Source organism: Alternaria alternata (genome assembly GCF_001642055.1).
Source record: "Alternaria alternata strain SRC1lrK2f unplaced genomic scaffold CC77scaffold_17, whole genome shotgun sequence".
NCBI lineage: Eukaryota > Fungi > Ascomycota > Dothideomycetes > Pleosporales > Pleosporaceae > Alternaria > Alternaria alternata.
This window is the reverse complement of record NW_017306206.1, coordinates 610,534-632,942: the sequence shown is the minus strand read 5'-3', so window position 1 is coordinate 632,942 and position 22,409 is coordinate 610,534. Positions and strand designations below refer to the sequence as shown.

The 22,409-nt window shown below is 50.4% G+C and overlaps 12 protein-coding genes across 12 annotated transcripts; 5 read left to right on the top strand and 7 right to left on the bottom strand.

The window, feature by feature from the left end:
• The first annotated feature begins 234 nt into the window (after positions 1 to 234).
• CC77DRAFT_244159 (hypothetical protein) lies at positions 235 to 1,277 on the top strand. Its single transcript, XM_018530837.1, has one exon. The coding sequence runs from the start codon at positions 603 to 605 to the stop codon at positions 1,221 to 1,223; it is 621 nt and encodes a 206-aa protein (XP_018383386.1). The 5' UTR covers positions 235 to 602; the 3' UTR covers positions 1,224 to 1,277.
• Positions 1,249 to 2,368, bottom strand: CC77DRAFT_968542 (LexA/Signal peptidase). The gene is made up of 2 exons (XM_018535771.1): positions 2,071 to 2,368; positions 1,249 to 2,019 (listed from the first exon to the last, which is right to left on the bottom strand). The coding sequence occupies exons 1-2, from the start codon at positions 2,108 to 2,110 to the stop codon at positions 1,469 to 1,471; spliced, it is 591 nt and encodes a 196-aa protein (XP_018383385.1). The 5' UTR covers positions 2,111 to 2,368; the 3' UTR covers positions 1,249 to 1,468.
• Positions 2,345 to 3,843, top strand: CC77DRAFT_1022837 (Clavaminate synthase-like protein). The gene is made up of 3 exons (XM_018525551.1): positions 2,345 to 2,412; positions 2,461 to 2,513; positions 2,746 to 3,843. The coding sequence occupies exons 1-3, from the start codon at positions 2,354 to 2,356 to the stop codon at positions 3,750 to 3,752; spliced, it is 1,119 nt and encodes a 372-aa protein (XP_018383384.1). The 5' UTR covers positions 2,345 to 2,353; the 3' UTR covers positions 3,753 to 3,843.
• CC77DRAFT_1022836 (hypothetical protein) lies at positions 3,753 to 6,102 on the bottom strand. Its single transcript, XM_018525550.1, has one exon. It carries the CDS (start codon positions 5,930 to 5,932, stop codon positions 3,860 to 3,862), a length of 2,073 nt encoding a protein of 690 aa, XP_018383383.1. The 5' UTR covers positions 5,933 to 6,102; the 3' UTR covers positions 3,753 to 3,859.
• A 149-nt stretch (positions 6,103 to 6,251) lies between these two features.
• Positions 6,252 to 9,361, top strand: CC77DRAFT_1022835 (ATP-dependent DNA ligase). The gene has a single exon (XM_018525549.1). It carries the CDS (start codon positions 6,286 to 6,288, stop codon positions 9,268 to 9,270), a length of 2,985 nt encoding a protein of 994 aa, XP_018383382.1. The 5' UTR covers positions 6,252 to 6,285; the 3' UTR covers positions 9,271 to 9,361.
• Positions 9,337 to 11,320, bottom strand: CC77DRAFT_1022834 (hypothetical protein). Its single transcript, XM_018525548.1, has 2 exons — positions 10,083 to 11,320; positions 9,337 to 10,037 (listed from the first exon to the last, which is right to left on the bottom strand). Exons 1-2 carry the CDS (start codon positions 10,963 to 10,965, stop codon positions 9,373 to 9,375), a joined length of 1,548 nt encoding a protein of 515 aa, XP_018383381.1. The 5' UTR covers positions 10,966 to 11,320; the 3' UTR covers positions 9,337 to 9,372.
• A 126-nt stretch (positions 11,321 to 11,446) lies between these two features.
• CC77DRAFT_244152 (hypothetical protein) lies at positions 11,447 to 12,554 on the top strand. Its single transcript, XM_018530836.1, has one exon. It carries the CDS (start codon positions 11,876 to 11,878, stop codon positions 12,476 to 12,478), a length of 603 nt encoding a protein of 200 aa, XP_018383380.1. The 5' UTR covers positions 11,447 to 11,875; the 3' UTR covers positions 12,479 to 12,554.
• Positions 12,555 to 13,231, bottom strand: CC77DRAFT_244151 (hypothetical protein). Its single transcript, XM_018530835.1, has 2 exons — positions 12,719 to 13,231; positions 12,555 to 12,669 (listed from the first exon to the last, which is right to left on the bottom strand). The coding sequence occupies exons 1-2, from the start codon at positions 13,037 to 13,039 to the stop codon at positions 12,631 to 12,633; spliced, it is 360 nt and encodes a 119-aa protein (XP_018383379.1). The 5' UTR covers positions 13,040 to 13,231; the 3' UTR covers positions 12,555 to 12,630.
• A 192-nt stretch (positions 13,232 to 13,423) lies between these two features.
• CC77DRAFT_941558 (amine oxidase) lies at positions 13,424 to 15,241 on the bottom strand (the record flags this gene model as incomplete). The annotated part of the gene is made up of 3 exons (XM_018534801.1): positions 13,424 to 14,822; positions 14,877 to 14,914; positions 14,963 to 15,241. 3 exons carry the CDS (start codon positions 15,239 to 15,241, stop codon positions 13,424 to 13,426), a joined length of 1,716 nt encoding a protein of 571 aa, XP_018383378.1.
• Positions 15,242 to 15,980: 739 nt separating this feature from the next.
• Positions 15,981 to 17,209, bottom strand: CC77DRAFT_1033266 (hypothetical protein; the record flags this gene model as incomplete). The annotated part of the gene is made up of 4 exons (XM_018526787.1): positions 15,981 to 16,120; positions 16,169 to 16,768; positions 16,837 to 16,968; positions 17,023 to 17,209. 4 exons carry the CDS (start codon positions 17,207 to 17,209, stop codon positions 15,981 to 15,983), a joined length of 1,059 nt encoding a protein of 352 aa, XP_018383377.1.
• A 1,390-nt stretch (positions 17,210 to 18,599) lies between these two features.
• CC77DRAFT_1097165 (hypothetical protein) lies at positions 18,600 to 20,423 on the top strand (the record flags this gene model as incomplete). The annotated part of the gene is made up of 2 exons (XM_018529874.1): positions 18,600 to 19,397; positions 19,450 to 20,423. The coding sequence occupies 2 exons, from the start codon at positions 18,600 to 18,602 to the stop codon at positions 20,314 to 20,316; spliced, it is 1,665 nt and encodes a 554-aa protein (XP_018383376.1). The 3' UTR covers positions 20,317 to 20,423.
• A 74-nt stretch (positions 20,424 to 20,497) lies between these two features.
• On the bottom strand, positions 20,498 to 22,348 carry CC77DRAFT_1022831 (CBS-domain-containing protein). Its single transcript, XM_018525547.1, has 5 exons — positions 21,887 to 22,348; positions 21,712 to 21,835; positions 21,511 to 21,660; positions 21,000 to 21,466; positions 20,498 to 20,949 (listed from the first exon to the last, which is right to left on the bottom strand). Exons 1-5 carry the CDS (start codon positions 22,052 to 22,054, stop codon positions 20,770 to 20,772), a joined length of 1,089 nt encoding a protein of 362 aa, XP_018383375.1. The 5' UTR covers positions 22,055 to 22,348; the 3' UTR covers positions 20,498 to 20,769.
• Positions 22,349 to 22,409: the final 61 nt, after the last annotated feature.

The window sequence follows — 22,409 nt, the reverse complement described above, 5'->3', positions numbered from 1 at the left end:
AGATTCGTCCCATTATGATTTTAATGAGGTTGGAAGGAGAGCGGTCTAGAAACAACTGATATCTCTTGGATTGTTACAGCAGACAGTATTTAGATTACTACAAGATTCATTTCGGGGGGAGGTGTGTTAAGAAGGCATTCACGGAAGATTGCGAGCTGTTGAACGGCATTCAGCTGCAGGAGCGTAATACTCTTCGAGCGTTCAAGTCAGCTTTTTGGCACGCGAGATCGAGTCACTCTAGTGAGAACGATAAAGTTAGACTGCTTTCAATCAACACTTTGCTATCATTCCGCCTACTAGCATAATTGATTTGAGACGCCATAGTCCTCTCAAACGTCTCGTCGCTATTCCAAATGTTTGTTCGATGCCTCTAATGTAGGCTGGCTTATAAAAGTGTGACAATAGTGAGCCACAAAGAAACAATCTCTTTAAACATGATGCTTCTTCGCACTAGATTCCACAGTATACGTATTATCTTCCTTCTCTAGTATAGCCTGACCTCATTGGGACTTGACAACAGAATCATCACTACAAAACACTGAAGGCAAGCGACCTATGATAAGTGGTTCCTCTGAACGTCAGTAGACTTTCAAGAGCCCAGCATGATACCAGCAGTTAGCATGCCCGCTCTTCGCAGCCAGGGCGAATTGTTCATGGTCGGTGTCGTGCCCGTAAGCGCTCAACCTGAAGGCTCAGATTGTTCAATCTGTACGGAACACCTTGTTAGAGATGTGGTACAATTAGCTGGTGCATGCGGCCATACGTTCCATACAGTGTGCCTTGTCGCCTGGCTTTCTATTACTGCGCGCCAAAATCGCACTTCCCCAAACTGCCGCTGTGAGCTATACGCCGCACCGGCGAATCGATCATCAGATTCGGCCGCTCCAATCCGCACCGCAGAATCTATCATCGCCCAGAGAGTAAACGTAGAAGCTCGTAGATATTCAGGCCTGCTAGCAGCTAGCAGGCTTGTTCCAGGAGCTTTTATGAGACCTCGGGGATATGATGAAGAAATGGACCTTCGAGTAGCGCACGACACTCCTCTTGCACAAAAATTTTCGGCGTCGACCAACTTTACCACCGTGTTGTTCTCGGGTGGAATCGATCCAAACATGATAGCCCGTGCCCGTCGCGCGGCACTACGCCTTGGTAGTGAGGAGATTCTTCTCCTGACACTCACCTTGACGGTTTTCATGAGAGTATTGTCACCAGGATCATTGTAACAATTACAGTTTTTATGTTGAACATACGCCATCTGGTAGTGTGCAGGTTCTGAGATGGTGACAAATTTCACATTTTCGTGTTATTTATCGGCTACGCAGGTTATAAAGACCCTGATGGACTGCGACGTAGCTTCACATAAACGCAAGCTCGAACATCATCATCCTCCAATCAAGCAAGGGGGAATCTTGGAAGCCGTCGCAGAGCCTGGATCGAATCTGTCGTGACTTCAATGCCATCCAATCCTTTACTTCATCACCCACTCTCTTTCACCCTCTTGCGGGTCCATGACATCACGCTCACTTCCAAGCCATTTGGCATCCTCGAACGGCAGTATAACAGCCAGCACTTTCGCCTTGACCAACCCCAATGGCAATGGCCCAAACGATCTACTATCCCGGCTCCATTCCAGATTATCTCCTTGTATCCAGCAATGCCCCTCAGGTACCCTTATCAGTTCTTCTCTCACGCTCGCCCATTTGCCTTCGACATCTACTGCACTCAAATCAGAGTCACGGCGCCCAGGCGTAACTACACTGACGAAGTCGCCTGGCATTCCGATGATGCGCTTACACCCGCTCAGTTGCGGCAAGATAGGGTGGGTGTAAGTTATGACATCGCCAACGTGCAGGTTACGCATACGGCGATGGAGCGAGGAGTAAAGAATATACGGTTGAGATCGGTAATCGTAAGAAATTGTAGGAGTCATCGAGATTCCGCTAGTAGCGCCTACGCCGCCGATGTAGGAGGAGAATGCGTGTATAATGAAGAAGCCTTTCGTGACAATGAGCGCGCTACCTGCGGATATGTTAGTAAGTGACTCTGAAAGTAGTGCCCGAAAAGACTTACGGCCAAGCTCCCTAAGATAGTGGTTGAGGTAACGGTCCATGGTGGCGGCATTACAATCAAATCCTAAGCTTTGTTATCGCTCTAGCATATTTGTTCTTATGACTATGTGCCTGGAAACGCTCGCAGTGCCGATGCGGAGTCGTTATGGCTAGAGCATCATGAAAGTGAAAGAACGACCGAGTGCGGAACGCACGATAATGTGGTATCTCCGACGCTAAAATCTTAACACCGATAAGTATCCCACTTCACGAACTTTGCCTGACTAGTACCTGAACGCGCAAACATGGTTCATGTTCACGATGAAGTATTGGGACTAAAAAGCTCAGAGCAGGCTACATTGCGGTAAGCGTACAAGGTAGTCACGCTGTCCCGTGCTGATCATCTCCTTAGGCCTGCACCAACCGGACTGGAGGATAGAGGGGTCTTGCAAGATGCTGTAAGAGGTGCTTCCTTCTTTCCTACATACTTTCACTCGCATGCAAAGTTCTCTCCTCGAATACCCTCCAACTCTTTTGAGAAGCTTGCGCATAAACCATGTGGATGAACTGTTAGATTGATCCTACATTATCTTTCATCTTTCCATTCTTAAGTGTTGTAGCCTTCATACGCACTTGGAGTACTTCTTCAAGTTTGCTAGGGTCCTTGTGCATGACTAATATCGACATTTCTATACAGACTTGATAACGTCCTACCATGACCTCAATCCATCAACGATCGACACGCTCACCTCCGAACCATCACCATTACAATTCATGCGCCATGTCGCGCGTAACCGGCCATTTGTTGTCCGGAACGGAGCTAGAGACTTCAAAGCAAGAAAGATATGGAATTCAGCATACCTGAAAGATGTCATGCGTGGTCAAAATGTCAACGTAGCAATCACACCTCACGGGAACGCCGACTCAGTCGTCTCGCTACCATTAGGTGGCTCAGTGTTCGTCAAGCCATACGAGACCGAGGAACCCTTCCAAGAAGTTCTAGAGAAGATTCAACGGCAAGAGCGGGAGGAAGACTATAAAGGCCCAACACACTATGCGCAAACCCAGAACGACAATCTCCGCAATGAGTACTCCACGCTTTTCGCCGATGTGCCCAAAAGCATACCTTTCGCGCGAATAGCACTAGAGCAGGAACCCGACGCAATCAACTTCTGGCTCGGAAATTCCTACTCGACGACTGCCCTACACAAGGATAACTACGAGAATATCTACGTTCAGATCCTGGGTCAAAAGCATTTTGTTCTCTTACCACCGGTGGAAGCGGCTTGTGTCAATGAGAAGAGTGTCCTGGCTTCTACGTATACTCTGAAGCGCAACGGAGATTCACCTTCTGACACGTTCGAAAAAAAAGATATGGTGATCAAGGTAGATGAGCCGGAGGAATACGTACCTTTCGCAACATGGGATCCTGACCAGCGCACCATCAACACTACGCCCTACTCTCAATACTCGCAGCCACTCAGAGTAACACTAGAAGAAGGCGATATGCTATACTTGCCGGCACTATGGTACCACAAGGTAAGCCAGAGCTGCAACGAAGAAGGAATCTGCTGCGCGGTAAACTATTGGTATGACCTTGAATTCGGCGGCGGATTCTGGAGTACCGCAAATTTTGTTAGGAGCACCGGATTACTGAGCATGCAAGGAAATGCGGATGATGGAATTAGAGGCGGAGACGACTGATGCTTCTTGTAACAAAGGGAAACTTTACTACGATTATGGGTATCTCTAGGATCTACAGTAACAGACAAATCCAACGCCGAAGCAATGCTCCTTTGACTCCGCTCCTACTAATTCCGGATCTTGACTTTGATATTGACGCCCCTGGCGCTCTGCCACACACTATCACTGACCTTGACCGGCAACTTTCGTCCTTTGAGTCTTTGGTCAATCAACCATAGACCTACCACGAACTCGTACCTGCTTAGTCTACCAACACCTCTGCTGTCTACAAGATCCCAAACTTCTTCTAAAACATGCGTAGGCAGTCGACTCCTCGTCCAGATCTCTTTGACCAGAAGATTCAACACGTCAGCCGATGGGTCATCGTCAGGCGGCGCGTTAGCAGGCGATGGTATGTGATGACCCTTGTTCGCTGCCCACAGACCTTCGTAACGCTTCCGCTCCCGTTCGGTTATCTGATCGCGCCAACGCTTTCGCGTGCCCTCGTGATGTTTATTTGGGTGCTTCCGTCCCTTGATGCCCATAATGCGTGTCCCCTTTTTCTTGTATTTGTCGACCTTGTTGTCTTCCTCATCGGACGACGACGGTTCTTTGCGCATTGTGGTCCGCATCTTCCCGGCGCTCTTCGGAGGTGATTGTTTAGGCGGTGAGGGCGATCGATGGAACGGAGAGTGATGGTGGTGCTGTTTGCGCGGCGGGAAAAGAGGTTCGACTGACATAGGTCGAGGTGCGGGCGAAACGTTGCGAGAATGCGAGGCTAGAGCGGCGCCCATTATGGCGCTCGACAGAGATTCGCCAGTCATGTGTTGTGTAATCTGCTTGACAGACTCCCTCTGGTAGTTATTATGATATACTGAAGGTGAACCTGATCCACTGGTTGACGTTGGCCGACGAGGAGGCGAGAGTCTCTGCAGCGGAGGCATCGAAGCTGGGTTCTGACTTTGGGTCCGAGGTTTGATTTGTATTGGGGCCGAAGGCTGAAGTTTGCTGGTAGCCGGTACGGGATCTGCTTTTCGCGTAGTCGATCGCCGCGGCGGAGGCAGAGCAGGTTTGAACTTCTCATCTTCCTGCTCTTCTTTTGCTGACTTGAAGGAAGAAGGTGTTGACGGTGACTGTTGACTCTCTATAGACGCGGACACTCTGCGCCGTTGTAAGGACTTGGACTGCGTTGTGTCCTCAGACTTTGGCCGTGTTTGCCGAGAACCCCTCTGCAGGGGCTTCGAAGGCGGAGAAACCGATGTGTTGATTGTCGCCAGCTGCACCGGTTTTTGCCTGATCGGAGGAGATTTCAGGGGATCGTTCTTGGGTGTATTGAAGTATGCTTGCTCGCTACTGCCGTCGACATGTTGTGGCGGCAGCGTGATCTTGTGCTTCGGCTTTGGCTTCACAGGTGGTGGTGTCTGCGTCCTGACTCTCTGCAGGGGTGCGTCATCTTTCGGCTCGGGAGGTAACTTGAATGCACGCTGCGGCTTCGGCGACCGCACAGGGGGTGGAGAGTTCTGGGTAACACGTATCGGTGCAGAGGGTTTGGTAGGCGTCCTAGGTCGCGCTTGCTCAAACATTCTGACGAGCGAGTTCGTTGGCGGTATAGGGGTGTCGTCGGTAGGCTTGTGTGGTGACTCTGGCTGTCGGGCACTGGTGGCAGCTGAATGCGGTTCGAGGCTGCCTCTCCTCTTGCGCGGCTGCTGGCTGGGTTTCTTAGATTCGAGCCTCGCAAGCACATTCCCTACGCTGCCCGAGGGAGGCAGTACATCCCTCTCGTTTGGTTGGTGTTCGCTCATGGTGGGCGGAACAGCGGCCTGGGGTAGAGGCCGCAGAGGGCTGTGTCGAGCTGCCGCAAGCCGAGCAGCGATATTTGAAGGCGAGGAGACGCGGCCGGGGTGGTCGTCAGGCACGCTCAGCGAGTTGGAGCTGTTCGACTTGGACAGATTCGGCTTGCTGACGCCCACAGATCCGCCAGTGTGGTGGCTTCGCAAGGATGCCGGGCTGCCAGTTCCGACCTTGGTTGCAGCCAGCAAAGCCCCATTGTCTCCTCCAGTATATGTGTTTACCAAAGGCTTTGGCTTCGCGGGAGATTTGGAGAAGGCTTTCGCTGCGCCTCGCAGTGCAGCGTCTCGTACATTGTGTTGGGTGTCGCCGGCCGTCTGCGGGACCCAGCCCTGGTTGCGTGCAGAGCTCATTTAGCGGTCCATTGGATGGTGAGCAATAATGACGTATACGGAGAATTAGGGGAGAATAGTGCGCATACAGAGGGTATTTCTGCGCAACATGAAAGCAAAGTAACGAAAGACTGAATAGAAAACGAGTGGTGTGGAGTCGTAATGTCAGGTTTCCAAGATTAGTATCGTCAGCCCTGTGAATGACACGGCGTGTGTACCCACAAGGCATGGGTGATGGCTTGGGAATTACGCTAGCTTCTTGTAGTCTGATAGCCACGTGATCACGCGTGACGCGCTTCTCCAGGCAGCCACGACCTCGTTCTCATATACAACAATTGTCGCAAGAGCTACATCACTCATCCAATGCACTCAAAATGGCCGAAGATACACCAATGGCCGATGCCGAGGCGGTTAGGGAGAACACGCTCATGTACGGCCATGATGATGAGCTCGACGACAAGTACCCAACACGTCCGATAAACCTCCACAAAACACTTCCCTTCCATACCCTATTCACGGAACTATTCAATCCGCTTATGGAAACACAAAAAAGGAAGCAGCCTGTGGGAGCTCGGCGAAGAGTCGGACCACATGGACACTCTAATATGTCACCTCACGAAGCGAAACGTAACATCATCGAAAGATTCATTGCGACTTGGCGCAAGCAAGTGGGCAATGACTTCTTTCCCGCAATGCGTCTCATAATCCCGGAAAAGGACAGAGATCGAGCCATGTACGGTCTGAAAGAGAAGACAATTGCCAAGGTCTTGATCAAACTTACAAGGATCGACCCCAACTCTGACGGTGCCAAACATATGCTGAACTGGAAGCTACCTGGTCAGCTGAACAAGGCTTCGGCATCAACTGCCGGCGACTTCGCTGGACGATGCTACGAGATCCTGTCAACCCGGCAACTCAAGACCGAATACAGCGACATGAGTATCGCAGAGGTCAACAACGCTCTAGATAAGCTATCACAGATTGGCGCCGAAGAAGAGCAAGTCAAGATCTTCCAACGGTTCTATCGAAGGATGAACGCTGAGGAGATGACCTGGCTCATTCGGATGGTCCTTCGCCAGATGAAGATTGGAGCCACTGAGAAGACCATTCTAGACATCTGGCATCCAGATGCAGAGACGTTATTCAACATCTCTTCAAACCTTCGAAGAGTGTGCTGGGAACTATTTGACCCTGAGGTCCGTCTGGCAGGCGAAGACACTGGGCTGAGCTTGATGCAATGCTTCCAGCCACAACTGGCTCAGTTTCAGGATAAGGTAGGTAACTTTGAGAAGCTGGTCACAAGATTTCAAGGGAACACCGATGACGATACCTTTTGGATTGAAGAGAAGCTTGATGGAGAACGTATGCAGCTTCACATGGTTGAGGATCCTGACGCGCCAGGCGGTAGAACTTTTGGGTTCTGGTCGCGAAAGGCCAAAGACTATGCGTACCTCTACGGTAAACACTTCCAAGGCGACGAAGCTGGTGCACTCACACGGTTCATAACAGACGCCTTTGGCAAGAATGTGCGGAACATCATCCTTGATGGCGAGATGATCACCTGGGATATGGACCGCGATCACATTGTTGGGTTTGGAACTCTCAAGACCGCAGCTATATCCGAGAAAGAAAACAAAACGGACAAGAACACTGGTCAGCGACCGGTCTTCAGGGTTTTTGACTGCGTATTCCTGAACGACAAGCTACTCACACAATACACGCTACGTGATCGCCGTCGCGCTCTGGAAAGTGCCGTCAAGGGCGTACATCGTCGTCTGGAGATCCACCCGTACACCGAGGCGCGCTCGCATACAGAGATTGAACCAGCACTACGGAAGGTCGTTGCTGATTCTTCGGAAGGTCTGGTGCTGAAGAACCCACGTTCTATGTATCGGCTAAATCAACGCAACAACGATTGGATGAAAGTTAAGCCAGAATACATGTCCGAATTCGGCGAGTCGCTCGACTGCATAGTTGTCGGCGGGTACTTTGGCTCTGGACATCGTGGTGGCGCCCACTCATCCTTTCTTTGCGCACTGCTTACGAACAAAGATGCAAAGAAAGGCGACCTGAAGTACGAACATTGTTGGTCGTTCTTCAAAGTTGGAGGCGGATTTGCTCAACAAGACTATGCTGACATACGGGGCCGAACGGAAGGCAAGTGGCATAATTGGGATCCTCGACGGCCACCTCCATTTATTGAGTTAGGCGGTCATGAGCACAATCGACAACACGAGCGACCAGATCAATGGATCAGACCCAGAGATTCTGTCGTTCTGGAATGCAAGGCAGCAAGTGTGGAAGGCACCGACAAGTTTCGCTTCTCTTTAACGCTTCGCTTTCCTCGCTTCAAGGGGCTCAAAAAGGACAAACGCTGGGATCAGGCACTGTCGGTACAGGAATTTCTGGAAGTAAAGAGCAGAGCTGAAACTGAGAAGTCGGAAAAGGAGAAAGAATTCAAGATTGAGCAATCACGCAGGAAGAAGGCGAGAATATCGAAGAAGCCACTCACTGTGGTAGGTAACGATGCCGTTGCTACACCATATGCGGGTCCAGCATCGAAGGTATTTGAGGGCCTGAGCTTTTTCATAATGACTGAGCAAATCCACCCAACGAAGAAGTCGAAACCCGATCTTGAAGCACTGGTCAAAGCCAACGGTGGCAAGATTGTGCAGCGCGATTCGATGGACAAAGACCTTGTCATCGTAGCGGACAAGAGACTGATTAAAGTTGCATCACTCGAGAAACGCGCCACGAACAACATCATCAAGCCTATCTGGATCCAGGATTGCATCAAGCAGAATGAGATAGACTGTGCCCCTTTACCATACCTGCTCCCATTCGAGCCAAACCGACATATGTTCTACCTCCACGATGACGATCAGCTCGACTTCGAGAACAATGTTGATGAGTATGGAGATTCGTTTGCGCGCGACATAGCAGATGTAGATGATATGCGAAAGCTGTTGGCTGGTGTAGGAGCAGGGTCAGACAACGACTCAGCATTTGAACGACAAGGCTTCCTAGACCAACTAGAAGACCACGGAGAGTCACTTGCGCATCTCAAGACACGCATGTTTGGCACAGTAAAAGCTGCGTTTGACAGCAATCCTATTGATGCTAGCGGGATGCTCAAAGCCCAACTATCGAAGAACTATATTCGATTCGGCGGTGGTTCAGTGACTGATCGGATAGTTGAGGAAGGAGTCACACATGTTGTTGTACCGAACGAACACTCTTCGGCCAAGAGTGTAAAGGCTAAGGTCACTGGACTTGCCAGGATTGTGGGTGTCGCGTGGGTAGAGAAGTGCTGGGAGGAAGGCACTATGTTGGATGAGGAGCGGTTTCAGTGGGGGTGAAACAGTTCCTCTAGTCTTTTCTACATAGAACAGTCACGATACCGAATTGATGATATCACAAGAGACAGCATGATGAATATATTGCTTAGATAGTCCTCTGACTCAAAAAGTGCTGCCTTTCGTGAGATTCCGCTTCCAACCACCTTTAGTTGTCTTCACTCCAGTGCTCATGCTCGTACGTGTCACTCTGAGCTCAGCCTTCTCCACAACCAATGCTCCGTTACTCTGCGTCAAACGTTTTCGCAGGTCATCCTCCTCCAGATATTCGGCCTCACTGCCTAGCTCTTCTCGTATCGCTGCCGAGTATTCGATAATACTGCGCAAAAGTCCAGGTCTCCTGCCACTCCTATACATTCTTGACCCTCGCCGTGTATCAAGCCACATGCCGACCATGATGCAGACCCAGATGAAATTGAAGATGGAGACCATGAATAGAAAGATGTAAGAGAACCCCCACTGATACGTCTCGCTAGGTTTGCAAGATCCATGCTCCAGCAAATAAGCCGCGTCGTAGGTGTGGTTCGAGTCTGGGCGCTTCTCAAAAGCATATTGGTATCCAGGGTGTTCATGTAGTGGAACGGAGTTCAACTTTACGTATTCGACAGGAAATCTGGTAATTTGGAGGCTTCGGAACAGGGGTAACTTGACGCCTTCCAACACAAATTCGGCTGTTATATTTGTATTGTTGGTACCGTTGAAGCCAGAACCTACCTGAGGCACGCCATTCACTTCATGTTCCCAGGTCCAGTTTCCGAACTGCATACGGTCTGTACTTGGTCAGCTGAGGCCCAGAGTATTGCAGTCAAACATACAGTTATCAATAGCATCGACGAGCGGCTTGTCATCTGTTGTAGCAACGAGCGGCGCATCGAAACCGTCCAATCGATCAGCGTCGTGGATAATGTACTCCACCTGTTTCACCTGGCTCCATCCGAGGAGGTTCCCATCAAAATCCTCTATGTATGGCTCATAAGTCGCGATGTAACCTGTCATGGCTGCCATCAAAGTCGGGAACGAGATCACATAGAGCGTGGATAGCAACATTGAAAGTATTGCCAGCCATCGGAATAAGCGCTTCCAGGTGCCCGCCCCAAAAGCTAAGAATTCTTTCCCCAGTACACCGAGCGTGCCCATTGTTGTTGTTTCGAAGGCTACGGCGGCATACAGTTTGTACGATGTGTGATGCATCTCCATGTGGTATACCAGCCACTCGTTGAAGACGCGATAGTTCGCCCATGCCAACAAAAGTTGTCCACCTCTTCCAATAATCAGATCCCAGGCAACATCAATGACTTTTACCTGTGTAAAAGTCATAGCTCCAAAACTCAAGTTTGGTGTGAAGAAGTAAGAGGAATCCATAATGCGCCATGTTGCTCCGGAGGCTTCCTTCCAAAGACCGTTTGGATAGCAGTCTCGTCCCATAATGTAACTTTGGGATACCGTTTCCGCGGCGGCTGCGAGGCTGACGATGCCGGCGAGGGCAAGAGGGAGCGCCAGCAGAACGGAAGTTACTCGCCAAGGAAATAGTGACCATTTATCTTGTAAAGCAGCCTCGCGGTCGTTCTGTGGCCATTGGCGAGGCGTACCGGACTTGGTGTCGCTGTGGTGGTCGGCCATGGCGAGCAACTCGACGCTTCTTTGTGCATCGTCATCAGAGTCCTGACGAACAGCGGAGAATTGCGCCAGAGTCTTCATGGCTGGAGCACGATGAGACACGGCGTATGTCGAGGAAACGAAGCGCGTATCTAGCAAAGCCCAGCATACTTGAGGTGATCTGAGCCGCTCTCAGGCGTCCGACAGCTCTAACGACTTTGGCCGGGGATTTTCATGAAACCAAGCGAGGCGCAGTGCCCGCATTTGGGGGCCAAATACCTGCCAACGAAAGTTGGCTTTTCATTATGCAAGCGCAGAGTGCCTGGTGATGTTTCTCAATTATTGGCAAAACCCGAAGCATGCAGGACGTCATACGAGTTCGCTGATGCATTCAGCGGCATGGGCACCCAAGCTAAGTGAAAGTGAGCGCTCCATGAGGCTGGTCTTGGGAGCATCCATTCTATACGAAACGATGTATGTATGTGTGCAATGGTGGAGTTTTGTACAATAATCAGTAATGGTTGTTCTACTTAGAGTCCAGGAGTGCGTTAACCGAATCATGGCCTCTCAATGATCCTTGGAAGTACACTTGGGCGCCAAGACACTAACAGTATGATGTACGCTGAGGTGGAGGTCATCGAGCCACAACAAACTTCATCGTTCTTAGAGTCAACTTAAAATACATTCATGCTTGTCGCAGGTTGTTCTTATCGCGAAGCTACGTCGAACTATCTATTGCGCTCCTCCCGGCACAGAGCTTGATGCAGTCTAGCGCCGCGCACCCCGCTTCCAATCAGGGCAGGTACCTAGCCAGGAAGCACAACGGCTGATAGTAATTCATATCGCCTCCAGCAGAATGATTCGTTCGCACGTTAATGACCATGCGACATAGTCCTTGAATAGTATGATGCTCCGGATGTAGACTTGCGATGATCTGTCCTCGCGACAGCGACCTGATGGCTCCAACTTCCTTAGATTTATCGCATGATCTAAGCTAGTTAGGCGGGGAGAAATGATGGCAAACATGTGGACTGCACGTACAGCCCTTCTGACGGGTCTTGTCATCTCACTTCTTGGAGCCTTCTACGTCTATCAGTCCCCCACGCCGCTCAACTTTAGCATGCCTCATTCAATGTCCAGTCGCACCAGCATGCCCGATTTAGAGTTCACAATAACCCAAACCTCACGCTCCCCACCAGCCCTGCTCATCACGCTCAAAAACACGAACCCAGAAGTCACCTACACCATCTTGAAATGGAATACACCGCTGGACTCTTCCGCACTCAACACTGGTATTTTCACCGTCATCGATGCGGAGAGTGGAGAAGAGGTCAATCAAACCGTCTTGCAAATCAATCGCAAAATGCCTCCTCCGCATGGGTCACTCGTCACGCTTGCACCAGGCACTGAAGAAGAGGTTGAGGTAGTCTTTGATAAGCCGTGGATGCCTAAGCGCAAGCCAGCCACATACAAGGTTCAGGCCAAGGGCGTGTGGAATGGTGTTTGGGGAAAGTACGGAGATGAAGTGACCAAGGAAGATTTGTATGCTTATCTTGAGAGTCCTTTCAGTGGATGGCGGTTTGCAACGAATGAGATTCTTATGGAATTGCATTAAAGAGGGAATCAAGAAGACGAGAGTAAGGTGTTCTAGCAGCCTGCTACTATCTAGACTGGCCAGCAGAGTTTATAATCTCTCTCTTTTCTCTATTTAATTCCTCATTCCTGCTCCGAAATCGCTCACTAGCCCTGTTAAGCTCAACCGATCCATCAGAGTATCTTGCATTGCTTCAGGACCTGCCACAGATACTACCCAACATTAGCCCTTTATCACCTTCAGTTGATCCAAGTTACGTACTTTACTCGGCTTTCCGATACGCTCTCTGATGGAAATTTGTGAACCTTTCGACGATGTCGAGCCGTGAGTAGATGTGCGCTCCATATTGCGTAGCGAGTGGTTGCGTGTGTGCGTGTGTTTCTGTTTAATGTACAATTCGAAAGGAGCGTCCTGGCTACAGCAAAGAAAGACAGTGATATGAGAAGGAGTGGCTTGGTGAGTACACACTCCGCAGCACCAACCCAGAATATATACGCACCAAATCGCCATCATGACTGCACCAACTTTGGTTGATCGACAGTCGCCAGGCACCCGTTGATCGTCCCCCATCCGACCCAGCATTCTACAAAAACTTTATTCCAGTATCGGTTTACCAGCCCATCCAATGCGAACCATCTTACTTCTTTCGCGCTTAACGGCATGCTCCGCTAAAACCCACTCAGGAATAGAAGAAAAAGAAAAGAGGAAGCTGAAACGCGGAGATGAACGACAAACCCCACTTATACTTCGGGTTCGGTGCGAACATAACAACACAGTCTAGCGGAGTAAGGAATTCAAGCTGAAGCATGCTCCGAAATCCAAGAATGGAAAATTGTCGGGCAAGTACTGAATATGTGACGGAGATATTTCAGGACCTTGATGATGCTATGTAACCCTTTGACGACTCATTCGGAGCCACCGGCATAATCTGTACCCTCCCATTACAGCCTCTCATCCTACCACGCTTCACAAGGACCCATTCTGCTCTTTCTCACCGAGCTCATACGCTTTCAGCACCCTTTTCGCGACGCCCTCCCCGCTCCAGTACGCCCCCGTGACGGTCCCTAACGCAACAAACGGCGCGCAATGCTCTCCAGCCAACCAAACACCTCGTTCAGGCATGCCCTTTCTTAATGTCTCCACATCCTCATCACCCTTTTCGAGCCCAATTTGGAAATTGCAGTATGAACCGTAGCCAGCGAATTCGTCGTTTGCCCATGCTGTTGCCAGGACGGCTTGTGGTGCGCAGTCGCTGTGGTTCGGCTTGTAGTTGGGAAGTTTGGAGTAGTAGGGAAGAAAGAAAGATGTTAGAAGGCTGTCATGCTTTTCTGGTGGGTTATTTGCTAGGAGTTTGGCGATATGTAAGCTTGTTGGTCCAAAGGTGTAAAAGAGGAGGGTTGGGTGCGCCGTTCCTCTGGGAAGGGCGGCGAGGTTCACAGCTTCTTGATCCCAGGCTTTTGGGTTCGTTTCAGATGCATATGTTGGATGTGTCCAGTGTGTGAAGCCTGGATAATGTGCTGGATTGACTGGTGAGTCAGTTGCTTGATGCACGGGCGCTGTTGTTGCTGTGACATTTGGTTTGCTTAGGTCGCGAGATGCAGAGGGTAATTCTGCATCGCTGGCTGTTCCTTCGTTCCAGAAGGCGCTTGGGAAGGTGATGTATACTTTGTCAAGATGCCCGTATCCGAGACTTCCAACAGCTTCTGTCAATCGACTCGGCAATGCTGGGACGAAAGCATCGAGATTGCGCTTTAGCCAGCCTAGTGGAGCCGTCATGATCACTTCGTCGAACATCATACTTTGCCGGCCTTCAAGTTCAACGGTAACACCCGCATCTGCAGTGTCCTCTCCCGATACGATCCGCTTTACTTTATGTTCAAACAGCATCGTCGCATGTTCCAGCGCAGGCTCAGCAATCTTCTTCAGCACCTTGTCGTACGTAGATGCGACAAAGAGATTCTCGCCATCGATACACTCCTCCAGCCAGAAAAACTTCAGACTTTGCCTTTGGATGGGCGAGCCAACGAAAGCACCCCACATTTCTGCCATCTGAAGGATGATTCGCTGTTGCCTCTTCGATTCAGCATCCTGATTAGGGAACATTTCTACAACCCGCTCTTCAAAGTAGTTATACAAACTCTTGTCCGAGGATATCGTGGCCGAATTCTCATTCGAAAGCTTCATTGCTTGCTCGATGATAGTCCAAACATGCTCAGTGTTCTTCGCTGCGTCTTTGTCAGACATGTGGTTTCCCTGGCTGTCAAAAACTGATTGGCGACCATCCCAGTTCATGCTGATAGTCTTGGTCTCTTTCGCAAGGTCTAGGATAGGGTTGTCATCAGTGCCGTGTATCCAGTTCGGGCCGCTAGCGAAACCGTTAGCTTGGGTGTAGCAGACCATATTGGGGTTGCAGACTCACAGGTCAACTAAATGACCTAGCGCATCGCTTTGACATAACTGTCAATTCATTAGCACATACGAGTTTACATGGCTGGGTAGACAGACTCTTCCACCAACCCTATTTCTCCCTTCCAGGACCGTAACCTTGACCCCGTGCTTCAACAGCAGATCCGCACATCTCAGCCCAGCAACACCCGCACCGACAACACAGACATGCGGTATCTTGCCTGCCGCTCTTCGGATCATATTGGTTTCGTCCATGTAGCCTTGCTTGTGTGGCGAACCAAACAGATCCTTCGATATTCGAGTCTCTCTTTCAGACGACGTTCTGTTATTCAGACTGTTAGCTCTACGAGCTGCATTCTCATTGCCGATATTTCCCATGTTGACGGATCGCTATTCAGCAATAGCGAGAAAGTTGAGATGAAAGAAAAAAGGCTATATCAATGTTGCGGCGCTGATGCTTAGCCAAGCATGTGTTGACAAGTATGGTCGAGAGATGCGTCCCAGTAAAACGTGGTTCAGAGAAGGAGAGTGCTGGCGGCGTGGTTGCCACGCTAGTGGCAATCCGTATCTCGTGCTACTGAGTGAATCATAATGACTACTCCGAAAGATTGGGTTGAAACGAGGCTACGATGCTGACAAAGGGATTCTTGTTGGCGCGAATGCTATTGTGACAAGGAATTAAAGGCGGCACAGCACCTCGAGTAGGGACAACCGCTCACATACCTTGGAATATTTGTGTGGGCTGGAAAGAGGTAACGACCTCGTTTCGATTTGGCCTTGTGGTGGACACAAGAGTCAATCTAATTTGTCCAAGAAATGCCAACGCGATGTATTAGGTTGCAAGTGAGGCGTGTGATAAGGTAGATGTTGTACGCTGTCATGCGTATGCATGTACGTCAGATAGCGAGCAGTAAGCCCGACGCTAGCTTTAGTGCCACGAGGCTGAATCACGAACATGATTGGACAAAGCGACACAGACGAACTTGAGCTCAACCCATTAGATTCCTAATTGAATAGTACATTACGAGCATTGTTCTCGTATTAAGTGGCATTCTACTGCCGTGGTATCATATCTCGCCCATCATCATTCAAGATCGTCAGTCCCTGCGTGTCACACCTATTTGTCCTTGGAACCGATGTGAAGCTTGTTTTTCATCTTCTCCTTCAAGTGCGACATCTTGCCACCCTTCTCTTCGTTGCTCGGGGACGAGGTCAAGTCGGTGGACTCAGACTTACGGCCCGATTCAGACTTGCGACCTACATGCTCTCCAGCCGAACCTGCAACACCGTCAGTACTGCTCTGACTATGTCCAGGTTGCCGTGTCCACAAACCCTTGGACTCTGATCCACCAGAGGCAGCGTTTTGCTTAGCGGTAGCTGCGTCAAAGTTGCTGCTGTCGGAAGGAACGCCTGTTGATGCCCAGCCTGGAGTGTCGCGGTTCTCAGAGAGCTTCTCGGCATCAGTCTTTGTCTCTGTACCGGCGCCAGCTGCGTACACACTTGAACCAGCTGTGACGGAGTCGGGGGCAGTAGTCTTGATGGCGGGATCAGGGTTGGTGGAAGTGGCGGTTGTAGATTCAGTGGCTGTAGGGCCGGCGCCTGGTGCACCTGAACGACTGATGTCGTCAAGTGGTGTTTCCTTCCAAATCTTGTCGGTAACTCCAGCCTTGTCTGTGATGCCAGTGCTCTGGGCCGTCGAAGAGGCGTCAGTGTTGGATGTAGCAACGTCGGGGTTGAGAGGAACGATGGGCATGCCAACATAGGATGCATCTTTGCTATCCGAGTAGATCTTGGGGTCGGTCGATGTCTCGGTCTTGGTCTCGGTCGGTCCCTGGGTGGTGGGATCTAGCTTCAGGAACTCATCTGAGGTGGAAGTCTTCTCAGCTGCCTTCTCAGTCGCCTTGGCTTTGGGGTAGTTAGCATACTGCCCTATCGATAGCCCATATGTCGAATGCGGGGTGTTGAATACTCACAATCGTTGCCCTGGTCAAAAGGCTCCGTGACGGTACCCTTGCCAAGCTCACCAGAGACGGGCTCCTTGCCGGCAGTCTCGTTGTTCTGGTAGTCAAGGAAGGTTCCCTTGTCAGCTGCGGCTAGAGGGGTTGCTGTGAAGCGGGGTCAGCATAGATCGTCTAATGCGAGACTTCGTGGGGGCACACCAAGGTTGCCTTGGTCATAGGGCTGAGTGACAGTGCCCTGACCCTGCTCGCCTGAGATAGGCTCCCTGCCTGCGGTTTCGTTGTCCTTGGTCTGTTCGACCGCCTCCTCGGTCTTGGGCTGGTCGCCGTAGATGAGCTTCGAGGCTGTAGTGGCAGCAGTGCTGGCAAGGTTGGTGATGGTCTCCATGTTGACTGTGGTTTATCAAGATCAATTGCAAAAGTAGGGATTATGAAGTGGGCGAGGGAACTAGGTATCGTGAGTATACGTCGAGTCAAAGAGCCCGTGTTGGCGCGTTATGAAGGCACGCGGGCAGTGACGTAGGTTCCTGCGTTTGTCCCTGTTCTACCCAAGATCCAGCCACAGCCCGTGTTACGGGACACCTACACCAACGGGACAACCTACAGCGAGCCCCAGAGTGGGGCCTAATCATAGCATATACCTTGATTTAACCTCAATTGAGCTCGATAACGCCATCGACATACCAATCGATCTTGGGAACATAGTGGGTGGAGCTGCGTCCAGGTACCCTCAATGGCCAGTCACGCGCGAGGACCTCAAGTCAAACCAAAGGCGCGCCACATCACATCCTGATCTTCGTGATTGCGACCGGCCTGGCGCGCGTGTTGGAATCTCGAATCTCGGCCGCGCTGTTGGAAAGGAGCGTGGCTGGGCTTGCGTCATGCTGCAAACATGTCAAACATTGGTCTTAGCGCGTTTCGTCATCGTCAACGACTCTTTCGGCATGCCTAGGGAGGTGAGGATGCTCGATTCGTTGATCCACGTACCAATCCTTTATACGAGGCCTTGTGCTCCCTCAACACAGAAGTCCGTATTGCGGTATCCGATGGTCTCTTTGGCCCAATGTTGATCCTTTTTCTCTATTCCGAGTTGCCGAAGGCGTTTGCAAGTTTGAGGGTGGTACGACCTCGGATGCCCCTGCACTTATAGATTCAAATCACCGTTTAAACGGTAGATGTGGGTACAAGGGGCAGAGCTTCTGTAAGGCTCTATCTAGAGTATAGTTTCACGATCTCCTTAGTCACGTGCAGAATGGCATTACCTACCTATGCAGGTAGACGTGGCCCCGGTCGACCTGTTACAAAACTAAAGTATTTTACGCACGACGCGGACTTCTTTCTGTGTATCTACCAGTGTTAGAAGGAAGTTCTTTGGAGGCTTCGGCTCAACATAGTCATTGTCTCTCTGTCTCTCAGTTGGGCGAGACATCTGGACAAAGAAACATTGCTTTGACATCGACCACCAAAGAACCCAGAGGTTCGATGATGACTTCGTAAGAGACTTCTCAAAATGTAGTAATTCCACCGCCACGTTCGGCTACTTGGTTTACAGTGGAGGGAGCGACCATATCCACTTCGCTCGAGTCATTACTGTAATTGTTTGACACGAGGCAACAAGGGATCAGACCAAATGAAATCGTTGGAACTTTCATCGCATAATTCTTCTAGTATTCTCTTGATTGAGTATCTTGACAGATTCGAACTCCCTAATCACCACCTACTGCAACCTTGCATCACACCCCCGAGCAGGTTCCACCGCATATCGTAACTTGATAACCATGGAGTCGACAGCACACCAGCTCCCCATGTACCCTCATCGCGTTACCACGCCTGGCATACCAGAAACGATTTACCAAGTCCCCTCCCACTATCGCTGTCAGTCAGAAATCCGGGGGATACCTAACCATGATCTGCAACTACATCAAAGCTCAGAGAGCTTTGCTAACCTCGACTATCAGGATATCATCGCTCGTTATAATGACACTGCCGGGATGCATACCTGTGCGGTCTTCAAATCGGCCACTTCCAACGACGACATAAACGATAGAAAGGATGAACTACGATATGATGCCAGGTTCGGCGGCAACTTCGATCGTCGAAACACTAGGATTAAATCACTTCGAAGCAGACAAGATCGAGATGGCACTTTCATGGTTGCGAGTGCGCGAACGCTATGCTCCCTATCTCCCGAGTCATCTCCTCCTGCGTCCCCATCTTCACATTCTCCTTCTTTGATTTACAAAGAAACCCTGAAGATCGAGCATGGAATAGGCCCACAATCTATTCCTACACCTATGCTTGTAGAGAAACACCACAATATCTACTGCCGGATTAAGACTTTTCTTGTACAATTCCTTCGACTCTATCCTGATACCACGATGATCAGGATCTGTAGCCACAAGTTCCGGCACGGTCGGTGCAAGAAGTGTGACCTTCCCGAGGCTATATTGCCATATCTGAATGGGGGTATGCGAGCGGGCTTCTACTGCAAGCAAGATGGGTGTGAGGGATGTAGCAATCGTGCTTCGACATCGATTTGCGATGCTTGTGGTTCAGAGGAGGATCTATGCGTTCCTGTGAGTAGCGCTTCGAAGGAGGTACAACATAGCTGGTACTGACTGTGAACAGCCATTGCGTATAAGATCGAGTATGGTGGCATCTTCACTGCATACCGATAATCGAGATACAGATACTGGGAGCAGGTTGACAATCGCAGAAGAAGCGGCCCAGATCGGCTCCATAGACTCTATTCCCACCGAGCAACGCGTACACATCCTGACCAGCATCAACAGTATGTCCGAAAGCAGCATCTCATCCACCGATCTATCTTCCGACTCATTCTTTGAATCGAATCCGGTTGGGCCATTCTCCAGCCCAGTGGACTACTCGCTCGGCGTTCCCCCGTATCTACCCACCCATGATCGCAACACATTAACGGCTTGTCCAAGGCCCACTGTGGCCGTCGAAAATGAAGACTCAACACCTAGTCCTGGAAGTGTAGAGAGCAGTGAAGTATTCGAATTCGATGTCTTAGCGATTGCTGTACCGATCTTACAAGTCTCACCCACCACGATTCAAATACGACAATCCGGGACTGCCAGTCAACCTTCAGGAATAACAAGGAAAATACAAAGCCTGCAGGACATCGTACATGATGCTGTGCACGGAGATATAGAGTCTCAGGTTATGATACTGAGAATGTATCAAGACATATCGACCGCAGATGCAATGTCTGCTTTATACCATAAGAGCGAGCCAGACAGCCATCTCATCCGAAAAGCACGGTTAGTCCTCGGTCTCCAAGTTCAAGAAGCAGCTGGACATATTCCAGTTGGTTTGGTGGAAAAGGTGTCGGTGCAGTTGCTTTCGCAGCATAGAAACCACGCGATGCGTATGGAGGCTTTTGCTGCATACATTTGCCAGGCGGTCGTCGAAAAGGAATTGTCAGAGGCGCGCGGGACGCAGATTTTGGCGCTCGCTGAAGACGAAATGTAGTAATAGAGGACGTGTAAATTCTATTGGGTGAGAGTGTAGTTGTTTCCTGTTAAGTCCAAGGCACCTTGGATGTATCTGACGACCTGATCACAATCAGTTTATGTTGCTAACGTGGAACCTAGAAGTATGCAAAAAATGGGTTTCAGAGTATATGTGCATAAAGAAAGTGCGGGAAACACATCTCGGATGAACTTGTGAATATGATGATTTAAGTATCTGTGAGACTTCTGCTACGACCATTTATCGTGCACTAATCTCAGCCAGTTTCGCTTCTACAATATCTTCAGCTCTCTTCAATAACCCCAGTTCGTTATAGGATGTATCTGGAAATGCTTTCGTGAGCTCGACACCCAATCAGTGGAATGTTCAGTCGTCGCATCGTCTCATTCTCTGCTCATACATTCTGAGTGACTTTGCGTGTGGAGCTGACACGTGGTCTAGGATCGCGTCGTTCTACTCGTCCTCCATGCCTTCGAGTAGCGTATGCTCGAGAACGTCGCTCAAGGTTACCATGCCTTTAAGCTTACTGTTCTCATCTATGACGACGAATCGATGCACGCGCGACCTCCGGATCGTGTCGTATATGGTTGACATGTTGTCGTTCAGTGAACAGGTGAAGATACCAGGGAAGTCCTGCTGCTGTCAGAAATGCGCAGAAATGGAAGAAAGAAATGGATACTCACGTCTGAACGCTTCAGTAACGCATCGCCGACCGTCAGGTTCAAGTCATCGTATACGCCGCCCTTGATAAGCGTGATGACGTCTACAGCCTCAAAGACATTCAGCACGGTGCCTGCTCTGTCCAAGATGGGCACGCTTGATATGCTCTTCTTAACAAGCATATGAATGACGTCCATAACCGGTGTGTCCATGGATGCAGTCGCGAGATCCTCGTATGTGCCAACATTCAGCTCCTTCAGTGGCTTCCGTAGCTTCTGTGTCTCCTTGACGTTCACCGCGATGAACTTCAATATCCGGTATTGGGTGATGACGCTGACGACCATTGTTCTACGTGTCTCGTCATCGCTGTCGACTATAGGTATGCGGCGCGCGCGTGACTCAAGCATCTTGCGACATGCTTCGTATACGGGTCGATCGGGGTGTATGGAGATTGTTTCTATGGGTTTGACACCCAGAGCTTTCTCAATATCTGTACGTGTAAGTTGGTGGTCGGTGTGGAAGCAAAGCACCTACCTCTCAGGCTGTTTAGGCGGAACTGATCTACCCGCGCCAAAGCGTCTGGGTTCTGCCAGTAGTATTGTATGACGTTTATGTAGTCGGATGTCGTGAGGAGTCCGGCGAATGTGGAGGATTTGGAGTCCCACAGCGGCGCTGAGACGATTCCTATAGCCAGCCGTCAGCTCTTGCTTTGTACACACAAGATTCCAAGCTCACCATTCTGGTTCAATATATTCAGACTCTTCTTCACTAGCAGCGCCGTGTCGAATACGATGAGGCGATAGCTTATGGGTAGGACGTCATAGCTTGTTCTGGCCTTGAGGAAAGCTCTGATGGTTCTCTAGCTCTTGTCAGCTGGCGCTGCGACCATACGCGACACAGGATCCCGCACCAAGCCGTCCAGTTGCTCGCGGTCAACGGCTGAAAGCTGGCGCGGCTGCTCTTTTGGGGGCAAGGGCGCCCGGGACTGCTGGAGCAAGTCCCTCGGCGTCACAAAGGCGGGCCGCGCATCGTTGGAGAGGGCGTTGGTCGTAGAGTCTGCCGTGTCGACGCCCGACATGATTATCGCGTTGCTCCTCGGAGCCGCATGGAGCGTGTGACTCCAGTAATCCAAGCTTCGGGGACAGGAATAGCGGAGATCGGGGGCTAGTAGAGGCAGGATTTCTCGAATGCGGTGAAAGAGGATGCAGGTAGACGCCCGCCCCACGATCGTCATTAGCGCATCGTGAACCTGGGAAGTCAATGCGCAAACATGCGGGGCAGACAGTCATGTAGGTAAACAGGCGGCAAACGAACACGTTGGACAAGCTTTGCATACGTTTTACTTTACTTCCGCTCGAACTTGAATTGAAGCGCTCAGCTGTGAGATACGGCTAACCTTAGGGAATGCACCCGAAAGAGACCTGGTCCCGGAA